We start from the raw sequence: 17,573 nt of genomic DNA, 5'->3' as shown, positions 1-17,573 counted from the left end.
AATTGATGTCACAATAAAGAGCTTTATACTTTTGGAAGTGCCAGCCTCCATCGTGTTTGCTGCAACTGTGATCTGGAGGTGTGAGGATCCATTGAGGCTTGGGCACCCGCATTCCCTTCCTGGAGTGAGTGCCTTAGATGGACCTTAGATGGACGGGAGGTCAGGACAGCAGCGGGAACTCTGGATTTCACGGGGGTGGGGGGTTAACAACTAGCGCCAGGCAAAAATTGCAGCATTCGGACCATAAGATGCAACCCCCCCCCCCCCACCCAATGTTTGGGGGAGGAAAAAAAAAAGTGTGTCTTATTGTCCAAAAAATACGGTACATTTTTTTCCTTAGGCTAGTTAACATTTTTTTTTTCAAAAGTACCCTGTATGGCCACAATGCAATGTACCATCAGTCACCAGCCCACTCAATGCAGCCAATCCAGGCTGAATAGCGCACACTATCCCACAATGGCTGCAATTCAGCAAGCATTACCCCATTCAGCAATGCAGAAAACAGCTGATTTTACCCAACATTCAATCAAATGTCAATTCACTAAGTCTGTTGCCGCATGGGTAAGTAAAATTAACGACTATTAAGGCAAATTACCAAATATTGCTGTAAATACCTCAATAAGTGTCAATTCACTAAGATTAGAGCATTCAGTAAAACAAGAGAGATGTTCGGTATTTTAAGAGCAGCCTGGAGCGGTCGGTAACTAAAAAACAAACATTCAGTAAAACATACAGCCAATAAGAGGAGACACCCCATCCTGCTACTCACCCCATTGGTACTAATATACTGCGGGGCGGGACATCCGAAAGTAAACAATACATGAAATGCAGGAGCAGGACACATTCATAGAGCTTTCCCCTGTAACCCTTTAGACGTGGACAAAGAAAGACTGATACACAAATATACATGATATACCAAATGTAGTATTTTACCAAAATTATTATTTTTTACCAAACAGGTCTTAGTGAATTGAAGCCAATGTAAAAGCCGGATAGATGGTGCACATGGTCTTGTCTGGGGCAGCAAATAGGTGGGAAATGGCCCTGGGTGTAAGCACACTGTTATATGTGGCAATGGGCAAGGCTGCTTGTTCACCTGGAAGTGGCATCCCTAAGTCACTGGTCCCCATCATGTCACTCTCCTCTGCAGACTGCTGCTCCTCCTTCACATGTGTCTCTTCATCATCTCCATTCTCCAGCTTCACATCCGTCACTTCTTCACCCTAAACACAGAAAATAACAGGAAATAACACTGTTACAATGCAAGCACTGATGATGTGAGGTCATTCCATATGGAGTCAGTGTTGTGTTTACAGCCTCAGTTCCATCTACCTGATGAGGGTGGGGGATGGTGGGATCTTCCTGTGTATAATCCTGGGAATAAAGAGGACCTGTATATCTCTCCGGTGAGGTTCTGTTACTGTATCCACCTGTAGGGAACACACACAGGGGTGGAAAAGGCAGAAATATAGGCCCAGCACCATCTGTTGCTACTGAATCACCACTGGCACACAAGTATACGCAGCCTGCACTGCCAGCTCGCTCCAAGATTTAAATATATACTAGCTGATGACCCGGCGTTGCCCGGGTATGTATTTGGCTGGTGTTGGCTCTGCCCACTTTTTCTAACCCCAACACACAAACACTCAATGACTAAGTTTGTGAGCTTTGGGGTCCTTGGCATCAAAAATGTGTATTTTCCCATTGAAATGAAACAAATCTGATTGGCTGTTTTTGCCTCCACCCCCTTTTCTGAATTTGAACCCCAGTCACCCAATGACTAACTGTACCAGGTTTGAGACTTGTGCCATTAACAGCGCAAGAATGGCAGCAATTTAAAATATTCCACTTGAAAATCAAAAGTTGAATTCAGATGTCTGATTTTGTAGGCTCCACCCACTTTCATGAAGTCACCCAGTGACTAACTGTGCAAAGTTTGAGAACCCTGCCATTAACAGTAGAAGAATGGCTGCAGTTTACATTTTCCCCATGTAAACAATTTGTTGTTTTTGCTCCGCCCACTGATTCTAACAGGGTAACAGGGATACTCAAATAATGAATTCAGAATTCATCCAGGTAATTAAATCACCTGTGCGGGAAGGGATGGTTAATCATACCCATCAGGCGTCTTCTTAGATCCGTCCTTCGGCGGCTCCCACGATGCGTTCCAAGCGGCGGTCACGTGATTACAAACATTTCCTTGCCAAGGGACGGATCTAAGAAGACGCCTGATGGGTAGGATTAAACCACCCCCCTCGGGATTTAATTATGTTCCTGGATGAAATCCGACCACCACCTATTCGAATTTCATCAGATTTCGTTATGAGCATGCCTGGCTTCTAACCGTAACCCTCCTGGCGGTTTATAACAATCCGCCAGGGGGCAGCAAAGCCGTTTTTTTTTTATTTATTTATTTATTTTTTTCATGTAGCGAGACAAGGTCTCGCTACATGATAGCTGCTGCTCGGCGGCATCCCCCCAGCCCCTCCGATCAGGAGAACTCGTTCAAAGAACGGGATCTTCTGGAGGGCTTCCCCCGTCGCCATCAAAGGGGACTCCGATCCACCCCTCAGCGCTGCCTTGCACTGATTGGCCAGGCAGCGCACGGGGTCGGGGGGGGGGGGGGGGGGGGCTGCGGCTAGCGGCGGATCAGCGGGTAGCGGCGGCGATCGGATTGCACACGCAGCTAGCAAAGTGCTAGCTGCGTGTAGCAAAAACAAAATTATGCAAATCGGCCCAGCGGGGCCTGAGCGGTGCCTTCCGGCGGCATAGCCCGAGCTCAGCTCGGGCTTACCGCCAGGAAGGTTAATGTGGATCCGAGATAAACTTTTACTCATTGCATAATTGTATTCCTTTCATATAGTTTATAGGGCATTCCTTAAGCCAAATACTTTTTTTGTTTTGATTTAATACTCTAATTCCCTATTAACTAAACAAGCCTCGCCCACAGCTTTTTAGAGCGCCTTGGCACTGTAGCAAGGGCTTATGGGAACTCAGTCTGGGCAGGAGGAAGAGGAGGTTACTAGCCAGAGATTTCAGAGGCAGAGGGGAGGAGGGAGGAGGAGAGGGGACTGAATTTGTCACATTACACACAGGTAAGCTGATAGCATCTCCAGCCCTCAGCCTGTGACAAACAGAACATGGCTGTTCTCATTGTATCACAGGAACAAATAAACTATTGAAGCTGTTTGCAGCTAGATTTGCTGTGTAAACTATCTAAACTTTAGATAAAATATATAGACAAGTTACTTGTTATAATTAGTTTTTCATCTCAGATCCGATTTAAAGGACCACTATCGTGAAAAAGTGTAAAATTTAAAATAAATGTAAACACATACAAATAAGAAGTACATTTTTTTTTGAAGAGTAAAATGAGCCATAAATTACCTTTCTCCTATGTTGCTGCCACTTACAGCAAGTAGTAGAAATCTGACATTAGCGACAGATTTTGGGCTAGTCCATCTCTCCATAGGGGATTCTCAGTATAGCCTTTATTCTTTATAAAGACACTCCCTGAAAAAGATTTATACAAAGATGCTGGCCAGCCTCCCTGATCACTGTACACTTTTTGGTAGCTGGATGGAGCAACTGCCATTTACTAAGTACTTTTGAAGATAAAGAAAACCCTAAGAATCACCTATGAGGAGATGAGCTGGTCTTAAACCTGTCACTTTTGATTTTTATTACCTACTATAAGTGACTACTATAAGTGATGCGCATGCACGGGGCCCCGGTGGCGTGCGATAACATCTGCAATTGTGGCACCCTATAAAAGTTGCATGGGTGCCACACCTGTAGACCTCATGTGGGTCCCACCATATTTATAGATCTTTTAAATCAAACGTTACTTATATATAACTGTATTTACGTTGTATTTTTAAACAATATATTTTCTAGATATACGTTTATTGAAATATGATAGTATGTATTGTGTCCTGGTTTCTGAGTTCCTGTCAAAAAAATTGTTTTTAAAGGCACTTGAATTTGACCTGATGGAGCGGATTGCATCCGCGAAACACGTTGTCTGATGTGCATAATAAAATCTGTCATTTTAAAGAAAATATTTGCATCTTTGAAGCTAGACTTCATTAAGGTAAGATTTCTTACCTATTTATAGTTTGAATACTGATATCTTGGGCGCCTCCTACTCTCCCTATAGGGGTTTAAATATTCCCCTTGAAAATTAATAGATTCATTTTGATTGGCTGTTGTAGGCTCCACCCACCAAGTGACCAACTGTGCCAAGTGTGGGGACTGTGGCTTGATTACTGTGAGAATGGCAGCATTTTACATTTTTTCCATTGACTTGAATGAGTGAAATCTGATTTGCTGTTTGTAGCTCCGCCCAGGTGTGCAGGGGGGACGCGAGACCCCCAGAATCTATCATCTCAGGTAGTAAGGGATCTGTGTACAAAGTTTCGTTCAAATCGGTCAAGGCGTCTTCACGTGATCGCGACACATACACACATACATACACACACACACACACACACACACACACACACACACACACACACACACACACACACACACACACACACACACACACACACACACACACACACACACACACACACACACACACACACACACACACACACACACACACACACACACACACACACACACACACACACACACACACACACACACACACACACACACACACACACTTTTATATACTGTATATAGATATAGATTTTGCTGACAATCAGTTTTCGAAATACTGTGAATGCAGCTTGTGGAACTATGAAAGACTGCGAGTAAGCGGTGTCAGGTTTTTACCTATAGTGTGCCTGCCTGGTTTTTCCTCTTCATCATCTCCATCCTCCAGCTTCACATCCATCACTCCTTCACCCTAAACACAGAAAATAACAGGAAATAACACTGTTACAATGCAAGCACTGATGAAGGGAGGTCATTCCATATGGAGTCAGTGTTGTGTTTACAGCCTCAGTTCCATCTACCTGATGAGGGTGGGGGATGGTGGGATCTTCCTGTGTGCAATCCTGGGAATAAAGAGGACCTGTATATCTCTCCGGTGAGGTTCTGTTACTGGATCCACCTGTAGGGAACACACACAGGGTTGGAAAAGGCAGAAATATAAGATTCCTCTATTACAGCATAAAAGTGATCTCTGCCATGTAGTCCCAGTGACTGCTGTATAGAAGCAGCATTAAAGGGAACCTGAACTGAGAAAAATTATTTAAAATAAACACGTGAGGTAACTTCAAGTGAACATTACATAGTTACCTTGCCATCAGTTCCTCTCAGAAGCTCACCATTTTCTTTTGGCAATGATGCCTTCCAATTCTGACAACATTTTGTCAGAACTGAAATATATCAGTTGCTGTCAGTTACATATATCAGTTGCTGTCAGTTATAGCTGAAAGGACAACTGATGTGCCAGGTAATGTCCATGTTTCCCTATGGCTCAAGTGAGCAATGTTATAGTTTAATAGTGTGCTTACCAGAAAGCTGTTATGGGGTAATGTCAATTTTCAAAATGGAGGACGGAGAATTCACTTAACCTTCCTGGCGGTAAGCCCGAGCTGAGCTCGGGCTATGCCGCACAGGAGGATATCTCAGCCCCTGGTGGGGCGATTCGCCCCATTTAAAGTGCTGTATGCGCAGCTAGCACTTTGCTAGCCGCGCGCACAGCTTGATCACCGACGCTCTGCGGCGGAAGAGGGCTCCCCCCACCTGAGCCCTGCGATGCCCGGACCAATGAGTTCCAGGCAGCACTATGGGCTGGATCGTAGGCGTCTGACGTCAGGACGTCGGCTGACGTCCATGAAGTCATTCCGATCGTCGCCATGGCGAGAGGCGAAGCCAAACAGGGGAACGCGTTATATACGCGTTCACCTGTTTGCTATTGATGCCGGCGACGATCGTACTAGAGAGACACATGCACCCTCTAGTGGTGTTTCATGTAGCTACCACTCTGGTAGCTTTACATGAAACAAAAAAAAAAAATAACGGATTTCTGCCTATTTGGCAGAAAAAAAAATCAACCGCCAGGAGGGTTAATCACAGTGGACAAACAGGACGCAGGAGAGGAGAAAGAGATTGAGGAGTAGACTACATGGGAGGCAAGTATGACTTGTGTATGTTTATTTTGACTTCTAATTTTTTGTTCAGGTTTTCTTTAACCTCCTTGCCGGTCTAAAAAATCCGGCAAGGAGGCAGCGCCGCACATTTTTTTATTTTTTAAATCATGTAGCGAGCCCAGGGCTCGCTACATGATAGCCGCTAAGCGGCGGCATCCCCCCACCCACTCCGATCGTCTTCGGCGATCAGAGTATGCAGGGAATCCCGTTGAGAACGGGATTTCCTGCAGGGCTTCCCCGGTCGCCATGGCGATGGGGCATGATGACGTCATGGACGTCGGGACGTCATAGGGAATCCCGATCCGCCCCTCAACGCTGCCTAGCACTAATTGGCCAGGCAGCGCAGGGCTCTGGGGCGGGGGGGAGCGACTCGGCGCGGCGGATTGCGGCGGATCGGCGGCGATCGGAAGTTACAAGCAGCTAGCAAAGTGCTAGCTGCTTGTAACAAAAAAAAATTATGCAAATCGGCCCAGCGGGGCCTGAGATATCCTCCTGCGCAGGTTACCCCGAGCTGAGCTCGGGATAACCGGCAAGGAGGTTAAGTGTGGCTGGGGGAGTGTGACGCCTTCAATACACTGCATATGGAATGCATCCTAACCTCACACAGTCATATTTCAATAACAGGATCACAACAGAGCCACAGCAGCAAAAGAAAGACTTTTCCAGAACAAAATTAATTAGCTTAGCTTTTAGAGTAACATCAAAAAGGGGGCCTTTCCCAAGTGAAATTAACACTTGTCCCAGCCCCAGCTGATTAACAACGCATCCATCTTCCTTTAATGTTGACAAAAGTAATTTAGGCATACACATACCATAATAAACATAAGATATCCCTGACTGGGACTAAAATTTAACTTTTATTAATCCATTAAAACGTAAATGCTACAAGGATAAAACGATGTCTGAAGTAGGAAATGCTGGAGGGAACTGTTGTGAAGATAAATTATTACAGAGAAATCTGATTTGGAAATCTCAGGTCCTCCTAGCAAAACTGACAGTACATAAAACACTACCCCCACCAAAAACCCGACATGTTTCACTTCCCGAGGGAAGCTTTTTCAAGGGACATATACATAAGTGCTGAGTGCAAAACGTGCTAAGGTGCAAATATATACAATCATATCATATCATTTCAAGACATCAAAAATAGCAGCATGGCTATATGATAGCAGCCAAACGCCAGACTGCTCACACTGGTCCTTTTATACCATCACTAGGACCTAGGGGAGGAGTCAAGTTACCTATCAGGTATGCCCACCTTTTCGGATACACCCATTGGTCCACAGGACCATCAATCACCATTCCCTCCAATGGGGAAGAAGCGCTATACCTATCAGGCAAAATCATTCCTACACCTGAGAAACCTTTTTGTGCTTCAAAGAAGAGCTTACCGGGAAGCGTGTAACACCCTCAATTCTCCCATCTCCTCCGCGCTGAAATTACATCAGCGCTAAGGGTATTTTCAACAAAGATCGTATTTTGACCTCTCTGATTGGTCCAGAGAGGTCACATGGTCTCGCCTCAGACTACAGCCAATGGGGAGCAGGCGGAGTGACGTCAGATATAGTCGGCCTTCAGTGCGCTGGCCGAGAATACGTCAGTCCACAAGACTTCAACCCCATAGGTGCAGGCTGGCTCAGGGGGGCGTATACTATACTCCATACCTACGTGTATCAACAAACGATACACGGAAGTCACCACTGATGCGTGGAGGGGGCCGTTTGTTTACACGTTGCCAGGCAACCCTCTAAAAGGAAATCTTTTTACCCCTTCAATCCAGCGCCGGGGAGGCGCCGCAAATCAAAGCTAGAAGCCCCCCCAGAGTGAATAAACAGGGAAACCACCGAGCTTCATAGATAGATGTCAGCAAACAATAAAATAATAAAGTGGAAAAATGAGGATTAAGGAGTACATTATACATAAATGCATAAATGCAGAAGATGGTGAACCCAGCATAAAAGATATTAGATATTCAAACTCTCAGTGGTAGTAACCCCAGGTATATAGTAGGTAAATATCGAAAGCGTTACAGGACCCCAGTTCAGGGAACAGGCAATGAGCAGGTAAGTATCCGTTGGGCATTGCCTAAGAGGATCTCCGACCGAGATACCTATTATTAAAAACATAGAAAGCAGGTACCCTAAGGTAAGTATCACCCATAAAACAGGAGGCAGAAGCCTAATATACGATCATAGAGGACTTATCAATTTTAGGGGATAGGGTGAGGAATCAAGAACGCACGAGGAAAAATGGGGTAATGATCACATACACCCACCATGGGGATACATTTGCAGACAAAGGCGACACCATGTGACAAAACATAAAGGGGTAACAACAGGGGGCCCTCAGATATAGGGGGCATAAGTAAAACCCTCATTTAAACCATCTGGGTTTAGAGTGCCCAGTCTATAGATCCACTGGGCCTCCAATTGTCTCAATTTGAGGTCTAAGTTTCCGCCGCGTGGGCCCAACACCCACTGCTGGATAACCCAGAATCTTAAGGTAGAGGGGTCCCCATCATGTTTGTCTAAAAAATGTCTCGCTACTGACGTATTCCTCTTATGCTTTATATCACCTAGGTGTTCCATAATACGTGTTTTGACAGCACGAGTAGTCTCCCCGATATACAGTAGTGGGCATGAACACTTGATGGCATATATTACACCCTCCGTTTCACAATTAAAAAAATCAAAGAGGTCATAAATTCTCCCATTTTTAGGTGATTGAAAGTTCTTACATTTTTCAACATGTGCGCATGCCTTGCATCTGGCGCATCTGTGCATGCCTTTAAGTCTAGAATCTAACCAGGTCTTTTTAAAACCTCCTGTTACACCCTTCCTAACTGGAAGGTAGGAGTGCGTTAAAGTGTCCCCCAAATTTCTTCCTCTGCGATAAGTCACCCCTGGGTTCATAGGGAGATATTCTCTCAACTGTGGATCAAGCTGTAAAATCCCCCAATGTCGTTTAAGGATTTGTCTTATCCTATTTGACTGGTTTGTGAAGGTATTTATTACTCTGGTCTTAATCATAGTCTTATTTCTTTCCCTGTTTTTTGGTTTCAGAAGATCACCTCTAGGGGTAGCCTCAGCCTTATATTTGGCTTGATCAATGATTTTTTGAGGGTAGCCTCTTGCTTTAAATCTCTTTTCCAACGTGCCACATTCTTTTTCAAATTCTATAGTATTAGAGCAGTTTCTTCTTGCTCGCAAGAACTGTCCTTTTGGGATGCCTCTCTTTAGAGGTTCCGGATGATAGCTTTCCCAGCTTAACAGGGAGTTAGTAGCCGTTGGTTTTCTATATATTCTCGTATCAAGGCCACCCTCACTATTCTTCTTAATCTGGACATCAAGAAAATTCAAAGAGTCTTCACCAATCTCGTAGGTAAACAACATACCTATCTCATTGTGGTTCAGCTGATCCACAAAATCCTCAAAGAGCTCCCTGGGGCCGTCCCACAGTATGAAGACATCGTCTATGAAACGGCCCCAGAAGAGAATGTGGGAAGCGTAAACAGCCAATTCCTCTCCAAAGACTATTGTGTCCTCCCACCACCCCAAAAACAAATTTGCAAAAGAGGGCGCACAGGCTGTCCCCATCGCGCATCCCTTTAGCTGTAAATAGTATTGATTCTGGAATAAAAAATAATTCCTAGTCAAGATAAATTCCAATAGTTGTAAAAGGAACTCCGAGTGTCCTCTAACGTATGTACTACGAGTTTTCAAAAAGTAGTCAACTGCATTTAGGCCTAAATCATGACGTATGTTATTATACAGGGCCTCTACGTCCAAACTTGCCATCATGACATTCTTTGTGATCCTAATGTCCTGGATTTTATTAAGCAGGTCCATAGTATCTCGTAAGTATGATGGTAGACTCTCTACAAAAGGTCTTAGGAAGTAATCAATATATTTACTCGCGCCCTCAGATAAACAGTTATTGCCAGATACTATCGGGCGTCCAGGTGGTTGGATAATGTTTTTATGCACCTTAGGTAAAGCATAAAACGCAGGGGTGGTGGGAGACTTTTGGAGTATACAGTCATGATCTTTTTTATCCAGGATGTTCCTATCTAGTGCATTCTTAAACATGTTTAAATTCTTAAACAATGTTTAAATTCTTAAACATTCTCAGTTTGTATATTGTCAGGAGGTGGGTTTTTATTAGGTGGTTTCTTTCAGTCATAAACCTTTCCAGTCTTAAAGTCTCTACAGTCACGGGTGTATTTTTTGTGTTTCTTTGTCTTAATTGATTCTTTATGGTTATGAACCTTTTTCTGGAGTTTTTCTTCGAACTCCCCAAAAGCTGGATGTGTTTTAAAACGCATAACCTTTTTATGTTCATCTGAGAGTTTCTGATTAATCCCTTCTAGGATCTTCAATTCAAAATCTCTCAGATAAGCCATTAGCTCTAAAGACTGTTTAGTTTTTAAGTTATTCCATCCTGACATAAAATCAATGTTCTCAGTATGTTTGTGTGGGACCACTAGATTTCTCAGGCCCCGCACCGTTATTTTTTCTCTAAGATAAGTATTAAAACTGGAAATTTCCCACCAACTTTTATTATGTTCTTTGTATACATCAAAAATTTTTTTGAAAGCCTCATTGATTTCTGAGTGCTCAGGTATAACAGTAGGGGTGATCGAAGATACCTCCTCCTCACATGTGAAAACCTCCTTTGCCTCTGCTATTAGACTATTTACATCCGGTATAGAGTCCAAAAAACCTGCCATGGCTCAACAATAGGTAATAAGGAGGGAATAGTCCCACCAAAAAGGGATAGAGGCGTCAGGAAACGCCAAACAATATCAAATTAACAATCACAGAACCTGACTAGAGGAATAATAAACATAAGATATCCCTGACTGGGACTAAAATTTAACTTTTATTAATCCATTAAAACGTAAATGCTACAAGGATAAAACGATGTCTGAAGTAGGAAATGCTGGAGGGAACTGTTGTGAAGAAGGGAACTGTTGTGAAGATAAATTATTACAGAGAAATCTGATTTGGAAATCTCAGGTCCTCCTAGCAAAACTGACAGTACATAAAACACTACCCCCATTGTTTGCTGACATCTATCTATGCAGCTCGGTGGTTTCCCTGTTTATTCACTCTGGGGGGGGCTTCTAGCTTTGATTTGCGGCGCCTCCCCGGCGCTGGATTGAAGGGGTAAAAAGATTTCCTTTTAGAGGGTTGCCTGGCAACGTGTAAACAAACGGCCCCCTCCACGCATCAGTGGTGACTTCCGTGTATCGTTTGTTGATACACGTAGGTATGGAGTATAGTATACGCCCCCCTGAGCCAGCCTGCACCTATGGGGTTGAAGTCTTGTGGACTGACGTATTCTCGGCCAGCGCACTGAAGGCCGACTATATCTGACGTCACTCCGCCTGCTCCCCATTGGCTGTAGTCTGAGGCGAGACCATGTGACCTCTCTGGACCAATCAGAGAGGTCAAAATACGATCTTTGTTGAAAATACCCTTAGCGCTGATGTAATTTCAGCGCGGAGGAGATGGGAGAATTGAGGGTGTTACACGCTTCCCGGTAAGCTCTTCTTTGAAGCACAAAAAGGTTTCTCAGGTGTAGGAATGATTTTGCCTGATAGGTATAGCGCTTCTTCCCCACTGGAGGGAATGGTGATTGATGGTCCTGTGGACCAATGGGTGTATCCGAAAAGGTGGGCATACCTGATAGGTAACTTGACTCCTCCCCTAGGTCCTAGTGATGGTATAAAAGGACCAGTGTGAGCAGTCTGGCGTTTGGCTGCTATCATATAGCCATGCTGCTATTTTTGATGTCTTGAAATGATATGATATGATTGTATATATTTGCACCTTAGCACGTTTTGCACTCAGCACTTATGTATATGTCCCTTGAAAAAGCTTCCCTCGGGAAGTGAAACATGTCGGGTTTTTTGGTGGGGGTAGTGTTTTATGTACTGTCAGTTTTGCTAGGAGGACCTGAGATTTCCAAATCGGTTTTCTCTGTAATAATTTATCTTCACAGCAGTTCCCTCCAGCATTTCCTACTTCAGACATCGTTTTATCCTTGTAGCATTTACGTTTTAATGGATTAATAAAAGTTAAATTTTAGTCCCAGTCAGGGATATCTTATGTTTATTATTCCTCTAGTCAGGTTCTGTGATTGTTAATTTGATATTGTTTGGCGTTTCCTGACGCCTCTATCCCTTTTTGGTGGGACTATTCCCTCCTTATTACCTATTGTTGAGCCATGGCAGGTTTTTTGGACTCTATACCGGATGTAAATAGTCTAATAGCAGAGGCAAAGGAGGTTTTCACATGTGAGGAGGAGGTATCTTCGATCACCCCTACTGTTATACCTGAGCACTCAGAAATCAATGAGGCTTTCAAAAAATTTTTTGATGTATACAAAGAACATAATAAAAGTTGGTGGGAAATTTCCAGTTTTAATACTTATCTTAGAGAAAAAATAACGGTGCGGGGCCTGAGAAATCTAGTGGTCCCACACAAACATACTGAGAACATTGATTTTATGTCAGGATGGAATAACTTAAAAACTAAACAGTCTTTAGAGCTAATGGCTTATCTGAGAGATTTTGAATTGAAGATCCTAGAAGGGATTAATCAGAAACTCTCAGATGAACATAAAAAGGTTATGCGTTTTAAAACACATCCAGCTTTTGGGGAGTTCGAAGAAAAACTCCAGAAAAAGGTTCATAACCATAAAGAATCAATTAAGACAAAGAAACACAAAAAATACACCCGTGACTGTAGAGACTTTAAGACTGGAAAGGTTTATGACTGGAAGAAACCACCTAATAAAAACCCACCTCCTGACAATATACAAACTGAAACTGATACTGAAACTGGTACTGAATCAGAGGGTGATTCGAATACTCCATCTAAGTCAGGGGAGGATGGAAAACCAAAAAGACCAAAAGAAAGACCCAAAAAGCCCCCTCCCCAAGGCTCTGGAAACCCTCGCAAAATGAGGAACCGAGAAAAGTGGGGATACAAACCCTACCAAAAGAAACAGAGGGAGGAGGATTGGTAGAGATGGATGTCTCTATAGAAAATATGAAGGTTATTAACCTCACTGATTATATTCTGAATAAAGATGAGATTTCAGTACTATCGAAAGGTCTTTCTTTTGTTCCTACCCCTGATTTTGATTTATTCGAAACTATAAAAGATATAAACCTCTTTGCGAGGAAATTGGCAATCTACAAGTATATGAATACCCCCAGGGTTCAAGGCAGGAGGGAGGAAGAAAGGGATGTGGAGGCGTTAGCAATTCTAAATAATCTTTTGGAGGAAAACACTACAGGAATGATACAGACAGGTGCACCCTCTAGTAATCTTTGCACCAAGAGTAAGTTCTGTCCACCTATTAGTGGGTACCCATCCATACAATGTTTTGTGGATGTGGTAACAAGAGATTTGGAGGATTTGGCAAAGAATACAAGAAAGGAAACTTTGAGAATAGAATCAAATCTTACCAGAGAGGAACATTTTGCCCTGACTAACCTGATGAAAAACGACGAATTAGTCATTAAAAAATCGGATAAAGGGGGCAATATTGTCGTCATGACCAGGGAGGGTTACATTGTTATGTGTAAAAAACTCCTGGACGATAAATGTATATATAGAAAGTTACCTGGTAACCCCACTATGGTCTTCTATGGTGAATTAGAAAACCTCCTTAAGAATGCACTAGATAGGAACATCCTGGATAAAAAAGATCATGACTGTATACTCCAAAAGTCTCCCACCACCCCCGCGTTTTATGCTTTACCTAAGGTGCATAAAAACATTATCCAACCACCTGGACGCCCGATAGTATCTGGCAATAACTGTTTATCTGAGGGCGCGAGTACATATATTGATTACTTCCTAAGACCTTTTGTAGAGAGTCTACCATCATACTTACGAGATACTATGGACCTGCTTAATAAAATCCAGGACATTAGGATCACAAAGAATGTCATGATGGCAAGTTTGGACGTAGAGGCCCTGTATAATAACATACGTCATGATTTAGGCCTAAATGCAGTTGACTACTTTTTGAAAACTCGTAGTACATACGTTAGAGGACACTCGGAGTTCCTTTTACAACTATTGGAATTTATCTTGACTAGGAATTATTTTTTATTCCAGAATCAATACTATTTACAGCTAAAGGGATGCGCGATGGGGACAGCCTGTGCACCCTCTTTTGCAAATTTGTTTTTGGGGTGGTGGGAGGACACAATAGTCTTTGGAGAGGAATTGGCTGTTTACGCTTCCCACATTCTCTTCTGGGGCCGTTTCATAGACGATGTCTTCATACTGTGGGACGGCCCCAGGGAGCTCTTTGAGGATTTTGTGGATCAGCTGAACCACAATGAGATAGGTATGTTGTTTACCTACGAGATTGGTGAAGACTCTTTGAATTTTCTTGATGTCCAGATTAAGAAGAATAGTGAGGGTGGCCTTGATACGAGAATATATAGAAAACCAACGGCTACTAACTCCCTGTTAAGCTGGGAAAGCTATCATCCGGAACCTCTAAAGAGAGGCATCCCAAAAGGACAGTTCTTGCGAGCAAGAAGAAACTGCTCTAATACTATAGAATTTGAAAAAGAATGTGGCACGTTGGAAAAGAGATTTAAAGCAAGAGGCTACCCTCAAAAAATCATTGATCAAGCCAAATATAAGGCTGAGGCTACCCCTAGAGGTGATCTTCTGAAACCAAAAAACAGGGAAAGAAATAAGACTATGATTAAGACCAGAGTAATAAATACCTTCACAAACCAGTCAAATAGGATAAGACAAATCCTTAAACGACATTGGGGGATTTTACAGCTTGATCCACAGTTGAGAGAATATCTCCCTATGAACCCAGGGGTGACTTATCGCAGAGGAAGAAATTTGGGGGACACTTGAACGCACTCCTACCTTCCAGTTAGGAAGGGTGTAACAGGAGGTTTTAAAAAGACCTGGTTAGATTCTAGACTTAAAGGCATGCACAGATGCGCCAGATGCAAGGCATGCGCACATGTTGAAAAATGTAAGAACTTTCAATCACCTAAAAATGGGAGAATTTATGACCTCTGATTTTTTTAATTGTGAAACGGAGGGTGTAATATTTGCCATCAAGTGTTCATGCCCACTACTGTATATCGGGGAGACTACTCGTGCTGTCAAAACACGTATTATGGAACACCTAGGTGATATAAAGCATAAGAGGAATACGTCAGTAGCGAGACATTTTTTAGACAAACATGATGGGGACCCCTCTACCTTAAGATTCTGGGTTATCCAGCAGTGGGTGTTGGGCCCACGCGGCGGAAACTTAGACCTCAAATTGAGACAATTGGAGGCCCAGTGGATCTATAGACTGGGCACTCTAAACCCAGATGGTTTAAATGAGGGTTTTACTTATGCCCCCTATATCTGAGGGCCCCCTGTTGTTACCCCTTTATGTTTTGTCACATGGTGTCGCCTTTGTCTGCAAATGTATCCCCATGGTGGGTGTATGTGATCATTACCCCATTTTTCCTCGTGCGTTCTTGATTCCTCACCCTATCCCCTAAAATTGATAAGTCCTCTATGATCGTATATTAGGCTTCTGCCTCCTGTTTTATGGGTGATACTTACCTTAGGGTACCTGCTTTCTATGTTTTTAATAATAGGTATCTCGGTCGGAGATCCTCTTAGGCAATGCCCAACGGATACTTACCTGCTCATTGCCTGTTCCCTGAACTGGGGTCCTGTAACGCTTTCGATATTTACCTACTATATACCTGGGGTTACTACCACTGAGAGTTTGAATATCTAATATCTTTTATGCTGGGTTCACCATCTTCTGCATTTATGCATTTATGTATAATGTACTCCTTAATCCTCATTTTTCCACTTTATTATTTTATTGTTTGCTGACATCTATCTATGCAGCTCGGTGGTTTCCCTGTTTATTCACTCTGGGGGGGCTTCTAGCTTTGATTTGCGGCGCCTCCCCGGCGCTGGATTGAAGGGGTAAAAAGATTTCCTTTTAGAGGGTTGCCTGGCAACGTGTAAACAAACGGCCCCCTCCACGCATCAGTGGTGACTTCCGTGTATCGTTTGTTGATACACGTAGGTATGGAGTATAGTATACGCCCCCCTGAGCCAGCCTGCACCTATGGGGTTGAAGTCTTGTGGACTGACGTATTCTCGGCCAGCGCACTGAAGGCCGACTATATCTGACGTCACTCCGCCTGCTTCCCATTGGCTGTAGTCTGAGGCGAGACCATGTGACCTCTCTGGACCAATCAGAGAGGTCAAAATACGATCTTTGTTGAAAATACCCTTAGCGCTGATGTAATTTCAGCGCGGAGGAGATGGGAGAATTGAGGGTGTTACACGCTTCCCGGTAAGCTCTTCTTTGAAGCACAAAAAGGTTTCTCAGGTGTAGGAATGATTTTGCCTGATAGGTATAGCGCTTCTTCCCCATTGGAGGGAATGGTGATTGATGGTCCTGTGGACCAATGGGTGTATCCGAAAAGGTGGGCATACCTGATAGGTAACTTGACTCCTCCCCTAGGTCCTAGTGATGGTATAAAAGGACCAGTGTGAGCAGTCTGGCGTTTGGCTGCTATCATATAGCCATGCTGCTATTTTTGATGTCTTGAAATGATATGATATGATTGTATATATTTGCACCTTAGCACGTTTTGCACTCAGCACTTATGTATATGTCCCTTGAAAAAGCTTCCCTCGGGAAGTGAAACATGTCGGGTTTTTGGTGGGGGTAGTGTTTTATGTACTGTCAGTTTTGCTAGGAGGACCTGAGATTTCCAAATCAGATTTCTCTGTAATAATTTATCTTCACAACAGTTCCCTCCAGCATTTCCTACTTCAGACATCGTTTTATCCTTGTAGCATTTACGTTTTAATGGATTAATAAAAGTTAAATTTTAGTCTCAGTCAGGGATATCTTATGTTTATTATTCCTCTAGTCAGGTTCTGTGATTGTGCATACACATACCAGCCTGACAGGCTCCAAAACACAAGGGGTGCCAACACCTCTAGAAGCTCTACCAGCTTCAAAAATATTCCTAACTACTGCCACACACAGATGTTCACTAGCATGTCAGGTAACCTGCAAGTAATAACCTCAAATTAATATTTTCTCCATATTTTATGGGTTTTATAGCCTTCAGGAAAATGCTAGCAGAATGATTTTTACAGAAGTTAGGAAGGTCAGCTTGATGCACACCCTGACCGATTTCAACACAAATCGCACACACAGCGGCTGAACAATACAAGCGGTCATCCGTATTTTCCAGTTTGATACTCATGTTTCATATATATGAATTTGTGTCGCCTTACTGATTGCAAATATGCAATTAGTTTTTTTATATGACTGATATTGGGCATGAAGAGATCAGCTTACCAGGAATTCCGCCAAGATCTCTCTCCCTGAAGGGATGACTGCCCCAAGCTCCAGTTGCTGCAGGAA

General features: G+C 43.3%; 1 protein-coding gene across 1 annotated transcript in view; it reads right to left on the bottom strand.

The window, feature by feature from the left end:
• LOC137524150 (zinc finger protein 547-like) overlaps nt 1-17,573 on the bottom strand; it is a 32,170-nt gene that overhangs the window by 4,192 nt on the left and 10,405 nt on the right. The window contains exons 5-6 of the mRNA XM_068243720.1: nt 1,333-1,430; nt 1,097-1,223 (exon numbers count right to left, since the gene is read on the bottom strand). Coding sequence (XP_068099821.1) covers nt 1,097-1,223; nt 1,333-1,430 — 225 coding nt within the window. The remainder of the gene's footprint in view (nt 1-1,096; nt 1,224-1,332; nt 1,431-17,573) is intronic.

Source organism: Hyperolius riggenbachi, chromosome 7, assembly GCF_040937935.1.
Source record: "Hyperolius riggenbachi isolate aHypRig1 chromosome 7, aHypRig1.pri, whole genome shotgun sequence".
In the NCBI taxonomy this organism is placed as follows: Eukaryota; Metazoa; Chordata; class Amphibia; order Anura; family Hyperoliidae; genus Hyperolius; species Hyperolius riggenbachi.
Note: the sequence above shows the minus strand (reverse complement) of the source record. Positions and strands in the feature narration are given on the sequence as shown.